General features: G+C 47.9%; 4 protein-coding genes across 4 annotated transcripts; 2 read left to right on the top strand and 2 right to left on the bottom strand.

Annotated features, from left to right (window-relative positions):
• Positions 1-3,536: 3,536 nt before the first annotated feature.
• On the top strand, positions 3,537-4,491 carry M438DRAFT_405475 (uncharacterized protein; the record flags this gene model as incomplete). Its single annotated transcript, XM_029909790.1, has 1 exon — positions 3,537-4,491. The coding sequence occupies one exon, from the start codon at positions 3,537-3,539 to the stop codon at positions 4,185-4,187; it is 651 nt and encodes a 216-aa protein (XP_029761381.1). The 3' UTR covers positions 4,188-4,491.
• A 3,100-nt stretch (positions 4,492-7,591) lies between these two features.
• On the bottom strand, positions 7,592-8,928 carry M438DRAFT_335012 (uncharacterized protein; the record flags this gene model as incomplete). The annotated part of the gene is made up of 4 exons (XM_029903772.1): positions 7,592-7,981; positions 8,064-8,393; positions 8,580-8,786; positions 8,839-8,928. The coding sequence occupies 4 exons, from the start codon at positions 8,926-8,928 to the stop codon at positions 7,592-7,594; spliced, it is 1,017 nt and encodes a 338-aa protein (XP_029761380.1).
• Positions 8,929-9,254: 326 nt separating this feature from the next.
• M438DRAFT_272362 (uncharacterized protein) lies at positions 9,255-9,770 on the top strand (the record flags this gene model as incomplete). Its single annotated transcript, XM_029900560.1, has 1 exon — positions 9,255-9,770. The coding sequence occupies one exon, from the start codon at positions 9,255-9,257 to the stop codon at positions 9,768-9,770; it is 516 nt and encodes a 171-aa protein (XP_029761379.1).
• A 1,823-nt stretch (positions 9,771-11,593) lies between these two features.
• On the bottom strand, positions 11,594-13,618 carry M438DRAFT_272709 (uncharacterized protein; the record flags this gene model as incomplete). Its single annotated transcript, XM_029900581.1, has 1 exon — positions 11,594-13,618. The coding sequence occupies one exon, from the start codon at positions 13,616-13,618 to the stop codon at positions 11,594-11,596; it is 2,025 nt and encodes a 674-aa protein (XP_029761378.1).
• Between the last annotated feature and the right edge of the window lie 4,429 nt (positions 13,619-18,047).

Here is an 18,047-nt window from a genome sequence, read left to right as displayed (position 1 = left end):
TGTCTCTTGCTGCGGTCGTTCACCTACGGACGGCCGTCGGCGGATCGGACGGCGGTGGCGGCGGCGGCGGCGAGGTCAGTTCAGGGTCTATGGCACTTTCCGCCGGCGTAGCGGGGCCTCTAGACGGTAAAGAGGCTTTGTATGACCGGTCATTGACTCTATAGGTCNGGGGGTAGGGACGGGNGGTGGTTTGTTGCAAGGACTCACCTGACCATTCTGCTTTTTCAAAAATGTCATTTACACCAAAACAACTTCGGTCCTCCTTAGGTCCTATTATATGGCTAGGCACGTCTGCGTAAAACGGTCAAGTTGAAAAATTGTCTGTAGAGTTAAAAATAGTGCAGTCCTGGCACACTTGGATAAGTAGAAACTCTGTTGCAATATGGTAAGGTTCTGTTGCAGATGGGTCTGTAACAGACTGCAACAAGTTAGGGGATAACAAGGTTAACTTGGCTTTTTAACGTCTTAGCAAAGCAGGATGTTATGGACAGATTGCACCCGTAGATACTCTTCTTCTCTTTAATTACTTACCACGCCATATACTGTCGGCCTGCTTTCGTTAGCAAAGGTCGTGTCTCCGCCTTTAGTTGATTCTACAGGCTCTAGGATTACTTCCCTACGCTAGCTAGAGTATTTCATGCACCCGTTGCACGACGTATTTTAATTTGTAGAATGTAATCTAAACAAAAAGTCGTCCTAGCTAGATTGCTTGTTGAATTCAAATCTAGTTAATACCTAGCTTAGCGGCAAAGGTTTGGGATTAGAGAACGGCTACCTTAATCCTTAGGATATATGGCGCTGCATGAGGATAAACCGCGCCTTTAACTTTGTTCGCTCTTGTCTCTAGGCAGTGTTACCTAGGAAGCCGCGCCTAGCACAACCCACTTCAAATTAGCTTATTGATCATTAGGCTTCCCTACTGCTTCATTTCCTTATCCGCCTGCGCTTAGATCCTTTCCTACCCGCAAGCGACAATCATCTAAGATCTCGTCTAGCTACGGCTTTACCTAGCCTTAATCACTGTTGCAACTCCTTGCCCCTGCAAGTGCGGCTTCTAAACATAAGAGGAGGATGTTTTTGTTGTAGATAGTTGGCCGCATATACTTGTAGTTTCTTTTGAGTCAAATAACAAGCAAGGATGCGAGCGGTACAATTAAGATCTCTAGGTCAATTCTAGGGTTCTGCAGTCCGTTTCATCCGCTCTCGTTCAAACAGCTCATTATACTGTTGTGGCTTTGCTCCATACCTTAGGCCTAGGCAAATCTGCTTACATGACAGCATCAATCTACATTAGCGGTAAAACATGGGTTCACTTTAACGGCAACATGTCTCCTCCGGTTAGGCTTTAGGAGGAAGAACATTACCTAGCTTCTATAACCTATTGTGTAATGGCTTTGTACAAAGAGAGCGAATGATATAGAGGGAAGAAGCACGGAGTTTGAAATCAGTCTAGTTAGTTGAAAATAGTGCAGTCCTGGCACACTTGGAGGAGTTGCAACTCTGTCGCAATAAGGTAAGATTCTGTTGCAGATAGGTCTGCAACAGATTACAACAAGTGAGGGGATGACAAGATTAGCTTGTCATCCTAACGCCTTGGCAGAGCAGGATATTCTAGACAGATTGCGCCCGTAGATACTCTTCTTCTCTTCAATCAATCAATCACTACGCCATATACTGTTGGCCCGCTTTCGTTAACAAAGGTCGCGTCTCCACCTTCGGTTAATTCTACAGGCTCCAGGGTTACTTCCCTACACCAGCTAGAGTATTTCATGCACCGTTGCACGACTTATTTCAACTTAGTTAGGACAACTTTCATAAGGTTTGAGTCGTATAAAGATAAACTAATACTGTCATTAAATCATAGATCTTCGGTGCCAATTTGTCTTAAGCAATTCCTCTTCCTCGTCGCCTTATTATTTTCTTTAGCAATCTGTCATCATTGTAGCAATCTGCTAGACCCGGCCTTCTCTACCCTTCCATCACTTAGAATCCTTCTTGCCCTTTGCCTTCTACTTAGCTAGTTGACATTCCTGGCACAACCACTTTTCCTGGTTCTTGAACTAGAACAACTTCCTAACGGTGTCGGCGTCGTAGTTACTACACTCTACGTAAGCATCGTGGCTTGGTCTCGATTCTAGACAAACTACGAGCGGGCGTCGTAAACGGTTCGTACACACCTAGGCGCGGAGCGTCTCGTGCCAATTGCCGCGGATCTAACCGTTGTCCTCCATAGCGTTAGTACACTAGGACACAGTGCAAGTCGTGTCGGCTTTCGTGATGTCGTGGTAGCTTCTTGACCTGATAATGGGCTGTAGGATGCCATCGTTGGTGTCTGCCGAGTACTTGCAGGCCTAACAAATCCACTGAAGAGTCGTGGCGTTGAAGTAGTGTTGCCCTGCATGGAAATAATTGCCGCAGCTTTCTACTAGACAACTGACACGGTTCAGGTCCGATTCGAACCGTGGTCCTTGGCTCGCGCCAAGCTAAACCACCTATTTAGCCTCTTCGAGCCTCGCGCTCCTTCTTCTTTCCTCGTCCTATAGCTTGTTAATTCAATGTCATCAACTGCGCATCAGTCCTTGTCATTCTATAGGACCAATACTGACCACGATCCGTGTCAATGGCCATCGCACGCGCGCATCTATCGCATCGCTTTAGGCCAATTCGACCGACGGTGCCACGCAAGTATTCCCTTCGGAACCACAGTCACCAGAACCAGAGCCACACGGTAAGTCTCATTACAAGCACCTTAGAGAGCTCCGAGTCCTCGCACCTGCTTCCAACAAGCGCTGCGCGTCACTTTGAACTCGCCCTCCTCAGAACCATCGAAACCATCGAACTGCGCCAGCCAGAGCGCCATCCTCAGAACCATTGACCACGAGGCAGCATCTCGTCAACTGCGGCACCTTGCGCACAACAACACTCACGAGCTGCGCGCTTCACTTCCTCTTAGATCCATCGCACAACAAGCCTCTCCAAGAGCCTTTCAAGACCACGCGCTCGCGCCTCTTCAAGAGTTCCTCAGATCCACCGAACCAAGACCCCTTCTACACGCATCATCGAGACCTGGATCCGTCGCCAAAATGACCGATTCATCGCTTCTCGGCGCTCTCGAAGACCTCCACATCGACGGCCACGACCGTCGCGCCCTTCACCCATTTGAACGCACCAATTACAAGAGCCAATTGGCCACCACAAAGAGCCCTTCTTAGAGCCCTCAGAACCAGACCCTTCTTCAAGACCCTCGCACCAACAACGACGAGCTCGCTCAGCTGCGCGCGCAGCTCGCAATTCGCGACCGCCAGCTCGATCAGCTCAAACTCTAACTCCAGCTCCGCGGTGCTTCGCGCTCATCGAGCCGCCGCTCTAAGTTGAGCTCTCGTTCACCTTCACCTTCGCCTCTACGCCTCCAAGGCCGTCGCCCTTCGCCCTCGCCTCATTAGGCCGCTCGCCGCGCCTCCTCGCCTTCGCCAGTCCGCGTTCCTGATCCACCTGAGTTCGACAACAAGATCCCCTTCGCTCCATGGCTCGTCAAGATGAAGCTTAAGCTCAACATGGAACTGTCTCACGTCAACGAACAAACCAAGATGGACTACATCCTCTCGCGCACCTCCGGCTCCGTCTTCGAGCGCCTCCTCGTCCGCGTCCCTGGCCACGGCCACGACCACGGCCGTCGCCCTGATCTCGTGTTCAAAGACTCCGCGGATTGCCTCTACCAATTCAATGAGTGGTACAGCGATCGCCATCGCGAGTCTCGTGCTTACACCGACTTCGAGCTCCTCCGCCAACGCGCCGACGAGTCGTTCGGAGACTTCTACACACGCTTCCAAGACCTCGTCGGCTACCTTAACCTTCCAGAGAGCCTCCTTGTTCTTAAGCTCAAATACAAGCTCAACGACCGCTTCGGTTACTACATCAACGACGGCAAAATCTACGCCTCCGTGCGCGAACTCGTTGACCGTGGTGACCGCCTCGATGCTGACATCCACCTTCTTCCCGACGACCCCTACACTACTGACGACGACCACGACCACGACTTAGGCTCCGAGGCCTCTCACGACTCGCACGAATCTCACGACTTCGTGGCGTCTGCGTTGGAGGCCTGCTGCTTTAGCTGGTATGCGTCCTCTATGGTCTATGGGCGAGATCCGTGTCGCTTCTCGTACGCCCATTGTCTGTCATTGTAGCGGTATGTTTCGCTGACGACAAGGGTTTCGTCCACACGCTGTTAATGGACAACGCGGAATTGCTAGGAGCGAAGGCTTGGTTCACATCAAAGATGTCATAGGACGGAAGCTTCGTGATGCGGGAAGCTAGGCAATCCTCGGTATCCATCTGAAGACCGAATCTACAGATCATCATGGACTCGACGAGTGTAAACAACGCAGGTTCGGTGTCTTTGCCAGGTGCTTCCCATGAGACGAGTCCAATGGCGTCACAGTCTAGCTCTTCGAGAAGCTGGTAGAAGGGTAAATTTCTTTCTGGCCGGGTGCTGCGTGCAGTTTCATGGGTGTTCGTCCTTGTCTTGATACCACCCTTGTTCTTTCTCCACTTACCACTATACATGATCCATTTGCGTTCGGCACGTCTGCCGCGACTTGATCTTCTTAAACTAGCAACGGTTTGCAAAGGCAGAGCGATTAGTGATGTTTGCTTGAAGGTCGAGGGGCAACCAATAACAAGGTGTAAACCCCGCTTGCCCTAGGTTGGTCCGACAACAAGTTATGGTTTCTACATGACGGCATTCTAGTCGAGCCAAGTACACCTTATGCTCACTGGCAAAATGGTGTTTATAGAACGTGACATCCGCACCATGAGTGAAAGAGCATCTGCAATGATTTAAATCATTTCAGTAGGTGGTCACATCTCCATGATCATTGGCGAGCGTTCTAGTGAAACGTATGGTCAGATCATCCTTCTAGCATCTCTATGGCCAGAGGCAGTCCGTCAGGCAGTTTGGCACAAGAACAGATCTCCTTTAAAGGCCCTCAAACTCAAGAAGACTCTATAGGAAAGCTCTCTATGACGCTAAACCCGAATTAGGCAGAGAAAGAGTCTAGAGGAGCGGAACTTATGTTACTGTACCACCGGAGAAAAGAACTGCTCAAACCTTCACTAAGCTTTACGCCAGAAGAGCTACTAGTGCCTGTTTTGTTGGTCGTGAGAGTGAATCGTATGGAGGCATCTAACGTCTAAGCATCCACCGTCTAAGCATCCACCGTCTAAGCATCCACCGTCTAAGCATCCACCGTCTAAGCATCCACCGTCTAAGCATCCACCGTCTNTCCACCGTCTAAGCATCCACCGTCTAAGCATCCACCGTCTAAGCATCCACCGTCTAAGCATCCACCGTCTAAGCATCCACCGTCTAAGCATCCACTGTCTAAGCATCCACCGTCTAAGCATCCACTAACTGCAAATACGTAACCTAAGCTTCATGAACAACAAAATCCTGTGTTGCATAAGCATCCTTACACTTACCTACCTAAAGGTTCTTGTTGTCGATTCCGAGAGCCCCGCGCGGATGATGAAGCTTTAGATGCTAAGCAGCAACCTGCACCCATCGAATCAAAGGTTTTCAGTAGTCGTGGAGTTTAGATGGTAGCGAAGAGAAAGCGGCAAGCCATCACTAAATCGCCTACCGACGACGGAAACAAGAGATTAAGGACTTCTAAATATCTTAATTAGTTCGGGGTTGCTAGTCAATTCGTTGAAGAACCGGCATATCCTCTCCTTTCAGATCTTGACAGCTTAGACGAATACAAACCAGTTTCCGAGCCGGATTCCGTATCTGATCAGAAGCGACACATGTCACTGGATCCTCCTACAAAACCTACTACACAATAGCTGTGTTTGTCTTTGCGGCCACCGATACCTAAGCAGAAACAACAACCATCATCTATCTAAAGCACTTCTTTAAACTTTAAGGATAAAACATCAAGACTAGTGAATCGAAAGCTGCATCGAGAAGGTCACCAATCTAATGATGAAGATGTGCCCTAGTCTGATTTTGAGGTTGACAGTTACGAGGCAAATGCCTGTAGTCAACATTTCAAGCAAGGTATCAAGTGCGAGTGGATCGAAAGCAGCAAGAAGTGCTGGCAATGCGAAAGGTACAGAAGGCCATGAACTGCTCGCATGCCAACTAACGTCTAGGCTTCCTCTAGATTCGACCTTCGCAACAAAAAAGGCGAAAGATAGACAATCGAAGGTCAGCTGCCAGAAAACGAGTAATGCGGCGCGTGTGTAAAGAATCGAACGCGATGTTTTCGAACAGAAGGAAGGACGTAGTGCGACACTTGCCACAAGCATAGAGATATCGTGAAACCAAATTACTGGTGCCTCTAAGATTGAGTGCTCGAGACATCGTCCCATGCGCAGACTCGTGCAAGAAATGACAGTCTCAAAGACGTAGAAGCAACGGCAAGGACCCTTGCAACTAGTTCACTGAAAGGATCGTTGCCTACCAGTACAAGGTTCCTTTTGAAGATCAATATCATCGGTGCAGGACGGGAAAACACACACGTGATCACGACAAGCCATGCAGAAATGTCAATGGTGGACACACCTGTGTTCCTTCTGCCCTCGAAGTGATTGCTATAGAAAGTATATCGTCCACCAAATGAGAGTCCGCATGAAGCGGGCCCGGACAGAACATGTAGGCTCTGCATCAAAGCAGGTCGCGACTGTGTTCGATCAAAATCAGGCGAACCATGCTGGAACTGTGTAGGAGATAGTCAGATCCATAATTGCATCGTCGATCGTGAGGACGCTATCATTCACCGTTACAGCATCGCACCTTACTTCATTGACGGAAGTGATAACGTTGCTCGACATTTGAATATTGAGCCATATTGGAATCATCACAGAGAAGGGCCATACAATCTTCTGAAGGGACAAACCACAAATCGGCTTACGTCGAAGTCGGAGTCGAGCTCAGATTCAAAAGGTCCCACTGCACCTCTTCCTAGTCAGGATCGTCGGCCTACTAACCTGAAGAAGCACTCTTAAGGAGATTATGACGACGACCAGGCCTTCTAACATGTCAAGAGCTGCAGAACCGAATACCTCCCCGTGTGCTAAATTTTGTCACTGACACTGCTGTCATCGATCCATACTCTACTATCACTCTCTGCTATATCTACAAACCTTGACAAACAACGCCCGCACCCCTTTCTTTCTTCGCCCATCGGCATCGTACCTTGCTGCATCGCTACTTCAACTACAACACTGTCTAGCGGATCGAAAGGTGGTATTAGAATGCAAACGTTGTACCTCTAGGTCTCGACTCATCTAACGAAACTCTTATGAAGCTTACGTCTTCACCCGAGAAAGCGAAAGGCTTTCGGGTGTTCCTACCGAGTCGAGTGTACGTTAAGGACAGTGATGGCATTGCCCTTCTCCAGATAAGACAATCAAGATGGAGGGGAAGATGGGTACATAGACTAAACGTACTTATTGAAACTGGCTACAAGCTGGCCGGGACTTCCGCTTCGGCTACATACAGAGTGACGGCCTTTTAGAGATTGAAGTTTGACGTGACTATAGACAACTTGGCCAGCGATGGCAAGCCGGTCACTCTTAAGATACATCAGCAGAGGGCGATGAAGTATGAGCTTGATACAACAGAAATTCTCGTAGTCCTGGCCTCAAGAATCAGATGGATAAATGGAGAAGTATCGCAATGCCCTGTCCGCGGGCTGTGCTCTAGCGATGGGGTGGATCTTGTGTCAAATCGTGTAAGTACTTGGTGGTAGCTGACATTGTGATAGACGTAGTCGCGCTCCATGTATTCTTGAATCACGTTTCGGCCGGCTGCACACTCTTGACCCCCGACGGAGAAGGATTGGTTTTGTTGTAAGGCAAATTTGCAGTCGACGGGGATGACGGTGCGTGAGATGTTGACCAAGCGAGGTGAGAAAAGCATATGGGCGATCTCGTGACCAGAGTAGCTGCGCTCAGCGATGAGCTTGTTCATCAGCTTCGCAGTTGAAAATGGGAATGGGCGTGAGCTTGAAACTTTGGGTAGCACGGAGCATGTCCTAGTATTGAGGATCTCTTACTCCATCCTTGGTACAGTACTCAGAGAGGTGATTGAGCAGAGCTTGAAGGGAGGTGCGAGGAGTGATGTCAGTGTTGGCCAGCCGTCCAAGGCTTATGGTTCTGTTGTAACGGTTGAGGAGAGGGTCGTTACACTCAGGGTAGAACATGAGATGAGCGGCACTTCTCTGAGGGTTCTTGATGACAACAGGTTGATCCTTGATCTCTGAGATCGTGAGAAAGGTGGGAGCGGCGACTGACAATTCCGGTTCTCTTGTTCTCACAAAGGCAGTAGGTATTGCTGCACTTCTGAAGCTGGGCACGCCGGTGGAGTTGAGCCAGGTTTGAATAGTCTAGACCTTGTTGTTCGTGACGGAGAAGCATAGGAGGTTGTTCATCGGGAGGGGCCTAGCGAAAGCACTCAGGGTTGTCAGCAGAAACGTGGATGCCCCATTGTTGAGCCAAGAGAGCAATGTTGTTCAAGTCTAGCTCAGGTTGGCCTTCAATTCAGACAAAGCCATACCTATGTGGTGAGCTACGAGCTTGCAATTAGTAACGGTCAAAGTAGTCGACAACGCGGGACTTGGGCGTGATGGCGTTTTCCATGAAGACAGTGAAGCGATGACGTAGCGGTATGCGGCAATTTGGGCTTTGTCGTGGATGTTGTCTCGTGCAATCTTGATCTTGCCACCAGTGTTGGCAGCCTTCCATTCTTCGTAGCGAGGCATGTGGCGCATAAGGGAGTCCTACCAGCAGTCAGCGGCACTGAAGGCCAAGTGACAAGAAGAGGGCGGGGACACCAAGGGCTCTAACCATGGCCTCAAGTTTTGGACGTTGGCCGTTCCAGAAGAGGTGAGTACCGGTGAGAGTGCCAGACCATGACTCCATTGTCTTTTGCCGTTGTTGTGTCTTTGACATAAGCTCTCATTCATCTCATGATCTAACTCAATCTGGCGAACACGAGAAGCATTGATTCTTTGTCTTCCTTTGATGCTTGTCCAGCCATCTTTGTTCACCAACACCACTGATAGCAAAGCCCTTGTTTGTTTAACAGTGACAAAGGAAAATTCTCTTTGAAGATGCTCTTGAGAAAATGTACTTAATCACCGCACGCTTCCACTTTCCGTCAACATTATCAGTGAATCAATCAAACTTGACAGGACTCAAGACCACCCAACCACGAAACCAGACAACCTCAACATAATTCTATCAAGATGCTCGACACAATCACTTACTTGCTCTGTGAGCGCTCAGTTGGTTCCCTCATTATCCTCATCGACATCGCCATCTTCCTCTGGTATTTCGTCCTCGTCCCTCTCTCCCCTTCTTGTACCCTCTGTAACAAGAAGACTTCAACAGTCTCTCTCCCTTGCGGTAACTGCTTCTACTGCCCTTCCTGCCTCAACTCTCACGTCGCCCACTCTTGTGCTGACCCCTCTCGCTGGCCGATCCGCTGCTGCACAACTCAACAGATCCCTCTCCGCTTCATCTCTCAACACCTCACTGCTAGTAACCTCTCTCTTGCTGCAAGAAGAATTGGCAGCTGGGGTGTTCCTGCCTCTCAAACGCTTTATTGTGCTGACCCTGCTTGTACCACGCCTATTGCTGCTAACACTCTGTTTCCTGGAAGGTGGGTCACTTGTGGAAACTGTCATTCGCTGACTTGTACTAGATGTAGATCATTTGGTCACGTTGATGAGTGTAGAAGTGACCACTGTACTATTACCTAAGCGCCCTTCCTTGATTGCAACTGGAGATCTGCCCAGGACTTGCTATCCTGCCTATCCTTACGATTGATGTCTGTGACACGGTCTGCAAAACTCCTAGATTGCCTTTTGCGACGTCTTTGACAGAGCTCGCCGCTCTCCTACTCTGCTATCTTTACAATGGCGTTTTTGGAGTCTAATAATGTCATATTTTGTCCTTATCAAACATTTGCCCCATTGCCTGTGACTAAAATTATGGTTTCTGCCTCTATAGATCTATACGTCGTGATAAGATGAATGAAACCCGAGCTCTCAATGTTATATACCCATTACCAAGCCGGCATTTTCTCAAATGGGCTATAATAACCCAGATATCTTGTAACAAACGTGTGCGGGCTTTGGCTGATTGAGTGCAGAACAAAACACATCATTGATGCATCTAGACATCTCCACCGATGTTCAACAGTAAAAGTCTCTAGTGAATTAATGTCGGTGATGACAATCATTCTGATAGAAGAGCATGTCTTTACACGTAAAAAGAAAGAGATGAAAGATGTGGTTCGAGTTGATCTGTTCAAGAAGAAGCAACCAACATATACTATTCGTTCACAGCAGGCAGACCAGATTATATATGGAAGAGGGCGTTGCTAGAGACAGTGACCATCGTCATCATCATTCTTCTATACAACATTGCCAACCGTCATGCCTCCTTGAGTTTGATCAGGGTTTCCCATGTCGAAGAACTCATCTAGCTGCACAGTACATCATGCGCTCAACGAAGAATCAGCGTGTAGATGCTTTTGAAGGTTACTGTTTAGTCCATGAAATTCCATGCTCTGGAAGTGCAGGTGGAGGACGAAGTGTGATAATAGGAGAAGTACCTCTCTTGCGCTTGGTACCTTACGAACCACCGCAGCATGCAGGGCACTGCTTGGTAGGAGAACGGTCAGCGAATCTGTGGACGAAACCACTCGAAGGCTTGGTTACACCGCACTTTAAACACGCTCGGTTGCATTCGGGCAAGTCGACAGCGTCGGGGGTAGGGGCAGGTCGAGAGAAGGGCGGTTCGGAGCATTGCCTCCCCTACTAGGAGTAGCAAGAATATCGGCCATGCAAGTAAAGCAAGCATCCTTTAGGATCGTAGGTCCGAGTCATGGTCTGCGCGTTGACGAAGTGTCATATGTTCTTCTGTAACCACAGAGCCTTTTCAGGCATGAATTGGCGACGGAGATTATGGTGCAGAAAGTCTGTAACCGTAGTCACTGACATTGTTCGCAAGAGTCGAGACGCAGACTTTTTGAGAAGTTGAACAATAGCGTGAAGTACCAAGGCAAGAGTTGATCAAGTTGATTGATTTTTGTTACTTTTATCTACTCATCAATTCATATACAATGCGTCAATTATACAATAGTTGAATATAGTTCTTTTCCCCTTACAAAACCACCAACTCCACGCTCTCTCGAATAAAACATAAGCTAGATTTTGTTGTCCGCCTTTTCTCTTGCATGCCTTTTAGAACTGTTTTTCTCCTTGCTCTTTCCGTCCCGCCTCAATCAAACACAACCTTCCGAGTCTTCCTTGTCATCTTGTTTCCAAGGTGCCGCTCTGAACGAGAAGACAAACCAATTTCCAAAGCTCTCTGTCGCCGATCCCTACCATACAATGCTCTCTTCCGACGTCCGAACGACGACTAGCACAGACTCTGTCCTTCATTCCTGCTTTAGAGCCCGCGGCGCGTGTTGTGCCTATCGTTTTCGACAATTCAGCAAGAGATTCGTGCCTATCGTTAAGGGAATCCAGAGAAGAGTATCCTACCTAGCATCCTCGCAGGTCAGATGATTTGCTGCTCAGGTGGGCAGTGTACCTTCCTCCTCCTCGAGGTCGCTGTCCTCGTCGAGATCGGCGCCGTGTTCGTCGTCGGTCCATCCGGATTGGTAGCCTTCGCTAGCTTCTTCGGCCTCGTCGGAAATGTCTCTATCATACTCTTGTGCTTCTTCCGCTAACAAGTCTCCAGCGTAGCCTTGCAACTCGTCTATCGATACACCTCCCACCTCATAAGTTGTGTCGCCTGGGAGCTTCCACTCAGTGTCTCCGAATGCCTTGGGACCGTTTTTGCATTGCTTGGGTTTGTTGGCGTCGTAGCCGTTATTGTTCGGTCTATCGCAACCTACAAACTTGAATTTGCGGTATTTGCAACGCTTGAAAGGATGGGTCGCTTTTTTGTGTTGGTTCTCCGGAAATTTGTTTGTCCAATTGACACTCGTGTCGCGCTTGCAATGGTTTCCACGTGTCTTGCGGCTTCTCTTGCAGGTTTTCCAGTAGTCACCAGACTGGTACAGGCCGGTAACGTTCAAAAACTGGAACATGGTATCGGGATCGTTGCCCGTCCAGGAATTGGGGCTTCTGGACCCTAGACTTGAAATCTGGCTCTCACTATTACTGCGCGACCACGGAAGAGCCGCCGCCATGCAAGGGAAGTTACGGCCGCGTTTTGTGTTGATGGCAGATATGGCCTGGCCACCGGGCGAATAGAGGATTGGAAGATTGAACAAACCATGTGCTATGCCGCCATCTTTAATTTGGTTGGCGCTGAAGAAATTGTCGACCATATCGGCCTGCTCAGCTTCCCCATCGACGTTGTAGCCATGGTATCGCGAATACACATAAGATGCCCGCACAACGTCCTCTAATGTGAAGCCGGTGAATTCCTTGAGAAATTGGTAGCCGAGGGGTCCTCTAATGAGACATGATCCGGGGGTGCCCTCGCGAATGTGTGTTTTTGTAAACACATAGAAGACGTAATCGGGCACCTCATCTAAACAAACTCGCAAAGGCCGGTAGCCTCGCTTGTCACTTGCGCAGCCGCCTTTAGCATCTGCCATGACGATGTATGTCCTCTCGGTGTTCCAGATGTTGGAGATATAGGAAGCTGTCCACACATTGCGAAGCTGTTTGTTCTGTTCGGGTGTGTAAACAGTAGTCGTATTGACGTATCTACCAGTCTCGACCATTTGAGCGAGGCTTGATTCGCTTGAATTTGGGGAAGAATATTCGCCGCCAAGGAAAGAAAGCATTTGTTGGTCGAACGTGTCTGTTACTAGCTCATGGTTCTTCTTTTGAGCTTTACCAAGCAAAGCCGACATCTTGGAGACATAGTCTTTACCCTCCATGAAGTCTGATCCAAAGGATATAGCGGCAACAGCGGCGCTACCGATGAGGCCGGTTTGAGCGGCAAAGACAGTCATTGACGCCTTTGAAACCGTCAAGAGGCCGAGTATTGCTATCGACTCTCCGGCTGCACCAGCGGTCAAGACGGTTGCGATGGCAGAAGCAAGCAGTGCAATCGTAATGACGATGTGGCTCACGATCTTCCAGTGCTGATCATGGTCCGCTTTGTGTTGTTCGATATTCTTTCCGTCCGAGAATTTTTCCATGAGAGTTGCAAGATCACCTCTGACTTCCAGCCATGCCTTTTCATTGGCTTCCTTGATTTCGAAAGCCATGTTGTGGTAGTTTGAGACGGATTCCAAGGTCCAGTAAGCGTTGAACTGGTCGTCCGGATCTTGGGTATCGTCGACAAATCGACAGGAGACGGGAGAGCACGACTTAGAGAGCTTGCAATCGATGACTGACTCTGCCATGTCGGGGGCCCATTTGTGATGGAACCAACTCCAGAAGCGTTTGTCGGCGCCGGAGAGATTTGAGTTTTTCCACTCATCATATTGACCCTGGGCCCAAGGGCCAACAGTCTCTTTGGCATCCTTAGGTTTTAACGCGCCTTCTTCGCGAATCCTGTCGCAAAGACCAGAGTTACCGGCTAATGCCAGGGCACACGAGGAGCAAATGACGGTTGTAACAATGGGAACACGCATGTTGCGTGCAGTTGGTTGTGCAGATGTCGAGTATGGTTGAACGCGCAAGATCTTTGTATCTTACAATGTTGCAGGGTGTAGCGAGGACTAAATAGTCAAATGGTCGCTCAACAGACAAATGCAGGGGCCGTATAGGCACACTGAAGCTTGTACCTAGGATCCATACTGCTAATGGCCGTTGTTGATCGATCTGCAGTAGACGAAACAAGACATCAACAGGATGCCGCTGATCTCTTTCAAAAGGTGGGTGGAGCACTGGTGGAGAAGCGGATGACGAGAGACTCAAGTTTGGAAGCCGGCCGACACAGACTTCTTTCAGTGGCTCGGTGACTCGGGACGTGGCAGAAAGAGTAAAGAAAATCAGCGCGTTGCTATTGCTGTCGCTGCATTGAGTTCAATAACCACCTCTTCGCAAGCCCATTGACTCTGTGTAGCCGTCGTCAGGGTCTGACATCGAAAGGTAGATATCAATAGTTGGAGGGTTGTGAGCTGATGCTGTAAAGGCAACTCCACGTGAGTCCTAAAGCTTCTCGGGAACAAGAGTTGCAGATCCAGAAGGCTTCGGGGGATGGGTCGCCCAAGCAGGAAACCCGAAGCATGAAGCATTATCCCTCGTTAATGATCGTCAAAGCCAGAGGAACAATGAGCTTGTTTTGAGGATAGACGTTGCGTTCAACGGCTCAATGCAAGTGGATGAATGTCAGATCTCCATCGTGAAGCGGGGAAGAGTTGTCCATCAGAAGCGGAGACGGCGCCGCATTCCAGTGAATAGCTTGTTGCAGATGGTACGACAAACCAAACTGCCTTGATGCTTTTGTCACACGAGAGGAGAAGTGGACTTGTTGGGGGTCTTCGGTCTCGTATTCATCCTCCGTCGGTCGAAAGATGCCTTCGGGGGACTGGGAAGACGTCATGGTTGAGGGAAAACGCGGTTCGTTTGATGGTGCAACATTTCCGGAAGCATATTCAAAAAAACGCGTTGCCATTTTCTTTCCGCGGTTGGGTGGGTGGCACGATCAAGCATACCGTGGAGGCAGTATGAGAATCCTTGGACAAGATAGTCACGTTTCACCCGTCAATCGCGAAATCAAGAAACAGCTCCGATGATTTGAGACTGAATAAAATGGGGACGATGCTTCGCGCTTCATACTTTGCAGCTAGAGATGTTCATGGATGGATATGGGCTGGATAAGGCTCTCTATCCAATCTAGTCCAATTGCTAATGGATAGACTGGATATTGTCTAGTCTATCCATAGATAATCCATAGATAGAGATGGATAAGTTACCGGATCGGGTAATTCAAGGGGTCGATTCAAGAGTTGGTTTTTAGGCGAGCTAGTAGAGCCTTTAGGGTGGTCAGATATAGCCTTAGGTCGACTTCAGAAAACTTTGATTTTACTTATTTAAGCATTATAACCTCTAGCAACTTAGCTACCTCGTCGTCGTCGTTCTCCCCTTATATAGTTGTTATTTCCTCCTCTATCTAAGAGGCGAAGACTGCTATAGTCACTATGTCGCCCTTTAGCTAATTCTTTAAACACTAGGTCTCTATAATACTGTCGTCTTTAAGTAGCCCTCGGTGCGGTCGGACTATAAGGCCGGCGGAGCTAAAGGTCCTCTCTAGATCATCTAACATTGCAGGTATTATAAAGATGTCGATAGCGAGGCGCGAGAGGCGAGGCTACTAAGAACTTGCGTGTTTAGAAGTCTAGTACTTAAGAGGTCGATATATGTCCTTTACTTGCGCGCGCTCGATCTATATAGCGTACTTATTAAGTTCCACCTCTTACTCTAACTCGTTATCCTTATCGTCACTCTAGAGAAGGTTTAGTTAATCGGTGCGCTACTATAGCTAAGCTTAAGCTCGAGTTAGTCGTTACGGTAGAGGGAAAGTTAAATAAGGCTACTAGAGAGCGCGTATACGGTTATTAGCGGCCGTAAGCTAGTCCTCTCGATAGTACTACTTCTTCTTTAACTAAGACTAGTTATAGCGAGGGTAGAGGATAAGGGCTACGACGTACGCTGCTAAGAGGTTAGTCTTCGTATAATACTTTATAAGCTTGCCCCATCTAAGGTTAATGTTAGTATAGAGGATCTGCCGGTCGCGACGAGGGTCTACTTCCTCTAGTATTTTAAGAGGTCCTTAAGAGGGATAGGCTTACGAGGTGTCTTATAAAGGCGTAGGGAGTGCCTCGAAGGGTGCGCGTGTAGAAGGGGTAGTTATAGTCGTGTTTCGAGATAGTCGCTTCCTCTAACCCGACTTTATACTAGACTTGCCTAACTTTGTACTAGGTTTGCCTAACTTTGGACTAGAATTGCCCGGTATCGTACTCGGAAGTTCCGGATCAAATGTAGGCCTTTATAATGGATCTTAAGACTCTTTAATGGTAACGTTAAGTGTTTCTAATGGTAGAAGGACCTTATAATAAGCTCGGAGACTCTCGAAGAAGGTAAGTAGACCCTTAAAGCATAGGATAACCTGCTAGATAGATCTATAGCTACTACCGTCGCTATGGCCTTATAAGCGCTAAGTTGCTTGCTTAAGTAGCTTAAGCAGCTTTATAAGCTCTATAATCATTGACTAGTCATTAGCAGTTAAGTAATCATCGATAATAGCTAGTTGTTCTAGTAGCTTTTAGGAGCGAGTTCCGCCATCATAATTCGCCTTAAGCTTGTACCACTTCCGGAGCTCCTTATCTAGCATTCCTTTAATAGGCCCTCGCTGCTCGATAGCACGCTTAAATAAGTTAAAAGCAGAGTTCTAGCGCGTAGTATTGTTACGGATGAGCTCGTACATTAGTAGGCCGAGCCTTAGCTACTACTCGTAGAGACGCTCTCGGTTAGTAGAGGAACGACAGATCTATATAATAACGTTGTGCAATTTGCTAGGGGGGCCTCGCTTTCTAAACATTTAAAGGACCTTAAGAGCAATAGCATCGGCATTAGTGTCGACTAAGCTATCGTCCTCGGGCTCTACCGCCTTCTTGTCCTAACCCTATAGCATAACTTTAGCGATAAGATTAATGATATGACCGGCGCACCGCAGTCGCCTTTTGTTATAGCTAAACTAAAGGCGTATAGCAAGCTCTTCTATATAGGTGTTGTTCGGATAAGCGTTATCTAATACGAAGTAGCCGATGCGATCCGAGGTAATCCTAAAGCTATTAAAAACTTCTATAATTCCTATAGCAATATTGACGCCAGAGTAAGGGCTAACCTAACGAGGTAATGCTAGCAGTAGACTCTTATATTTGCCCTTATAAAGGAAGTAGATGTAGATGCTATAGAAGGCGACCATCTTACGCGAGGTCTAGATGTTAAAGGAGCAATAAATCTTGCTTTAGCTAGTGTCGATAGCTTGCTATATAAGTGGCAAAGAATTATGATATCTAGTCTTAATCTAGCGCCGGATAGTGATGCGTCCTAGCATGTAGTTAAAGCGCTCTACTGCAGGTTGTAGATAGCTAAGTAAGGCTCTAAACTGTAAGGAATCGACCGCTTAGAAGGCTTAATTATCGTGTATAACCTAAGTGATTAAGAGGCTTCGGAATTCTGCTAGATTAAAGCGTGTATAATACTTGTTAACGGCCTCTATAAAAGTCGGTTGCTCTGCAACTACCTACGTAATAGTTCTCTTAAGTGTTTCCTTCTCTTATATAATGCTATGCTTCGACTTAAGGTGCGCATAGATGCTTATAGTTCCGGTGCTAGAAGGGAAGGGTTTAAGGCTATAGGATCTTTTAACATAGCAGCGTCGATAGAGCTAATAGATCTTATCGGTATCGTAGTTAGCGATGCGCTAACTATGGTCCTAGATAGGGCTATTACCTTTGCCTTTGCTACCTAGTGTAGGACCCTATCGTCTAGTAATGCGGCTCTAGTCTACGTCCTTATAATAGTCGAGAAATGGTAGTAGATCGGAGGGCGTTATGTCGGCGACATTGCTCTAAATTCGAGAGTCTCCCGATGTAAGGGTAGTTCTTATAGAGTCTTCGCTTACGAATAAGGACGGTATAGAGGAGGGTATAGAGGAGGAGGACTAGGGTTAAGATAGCTAAGATAGCTAAGAAAAGAGGTCCCGAATGGTAAATTATAATATCTCGACGCGCGAATCGCAACTTTTAGAGCGACGGATAGGGGCGGCCATTGCGAAGGCATTTATAATCTAATTTTAATGGTTAGAGCGTGAAATAGCAGGGAATTGTCCAATTCAAACGTTAGGAAAAGCTAATAGCTTAAGTAGAGCTTGTGGTTGTAGTGTTTAGAGGTGGCGCGTGTTTGTTAACAAAAAGGGAAGTTTAAAGCTAGAGTTAGATAGATGTTGTGATTCAACTTTGGGGGACGGTTGTCTCCGGGTTATCTAATCTATCTGATGTTTCCTAATTGGGCTAGCATCTGGCCTAATGGGGTAACTCCGGGGCGTCTCCA

Source organism: Aureobasidium pullulans, assembly GCF_000721785.1.
Source record: "Aureobasidium pullulans EXF-150 unplaced genomic scaffold scaffold_8, whole genome shotgun sequence".
Classification (NCBI taxonomy): domain Eukaryota; kingdom Fungi; phylum Ascomycota; class Dothideomycetes; order Dothideales; family Saccotheciaceae; genus Aureobasidium; species Aureobasidium pullulans.
This window is presented reverse-complemented; position numbering and strand designations above follow the sequence as displayed.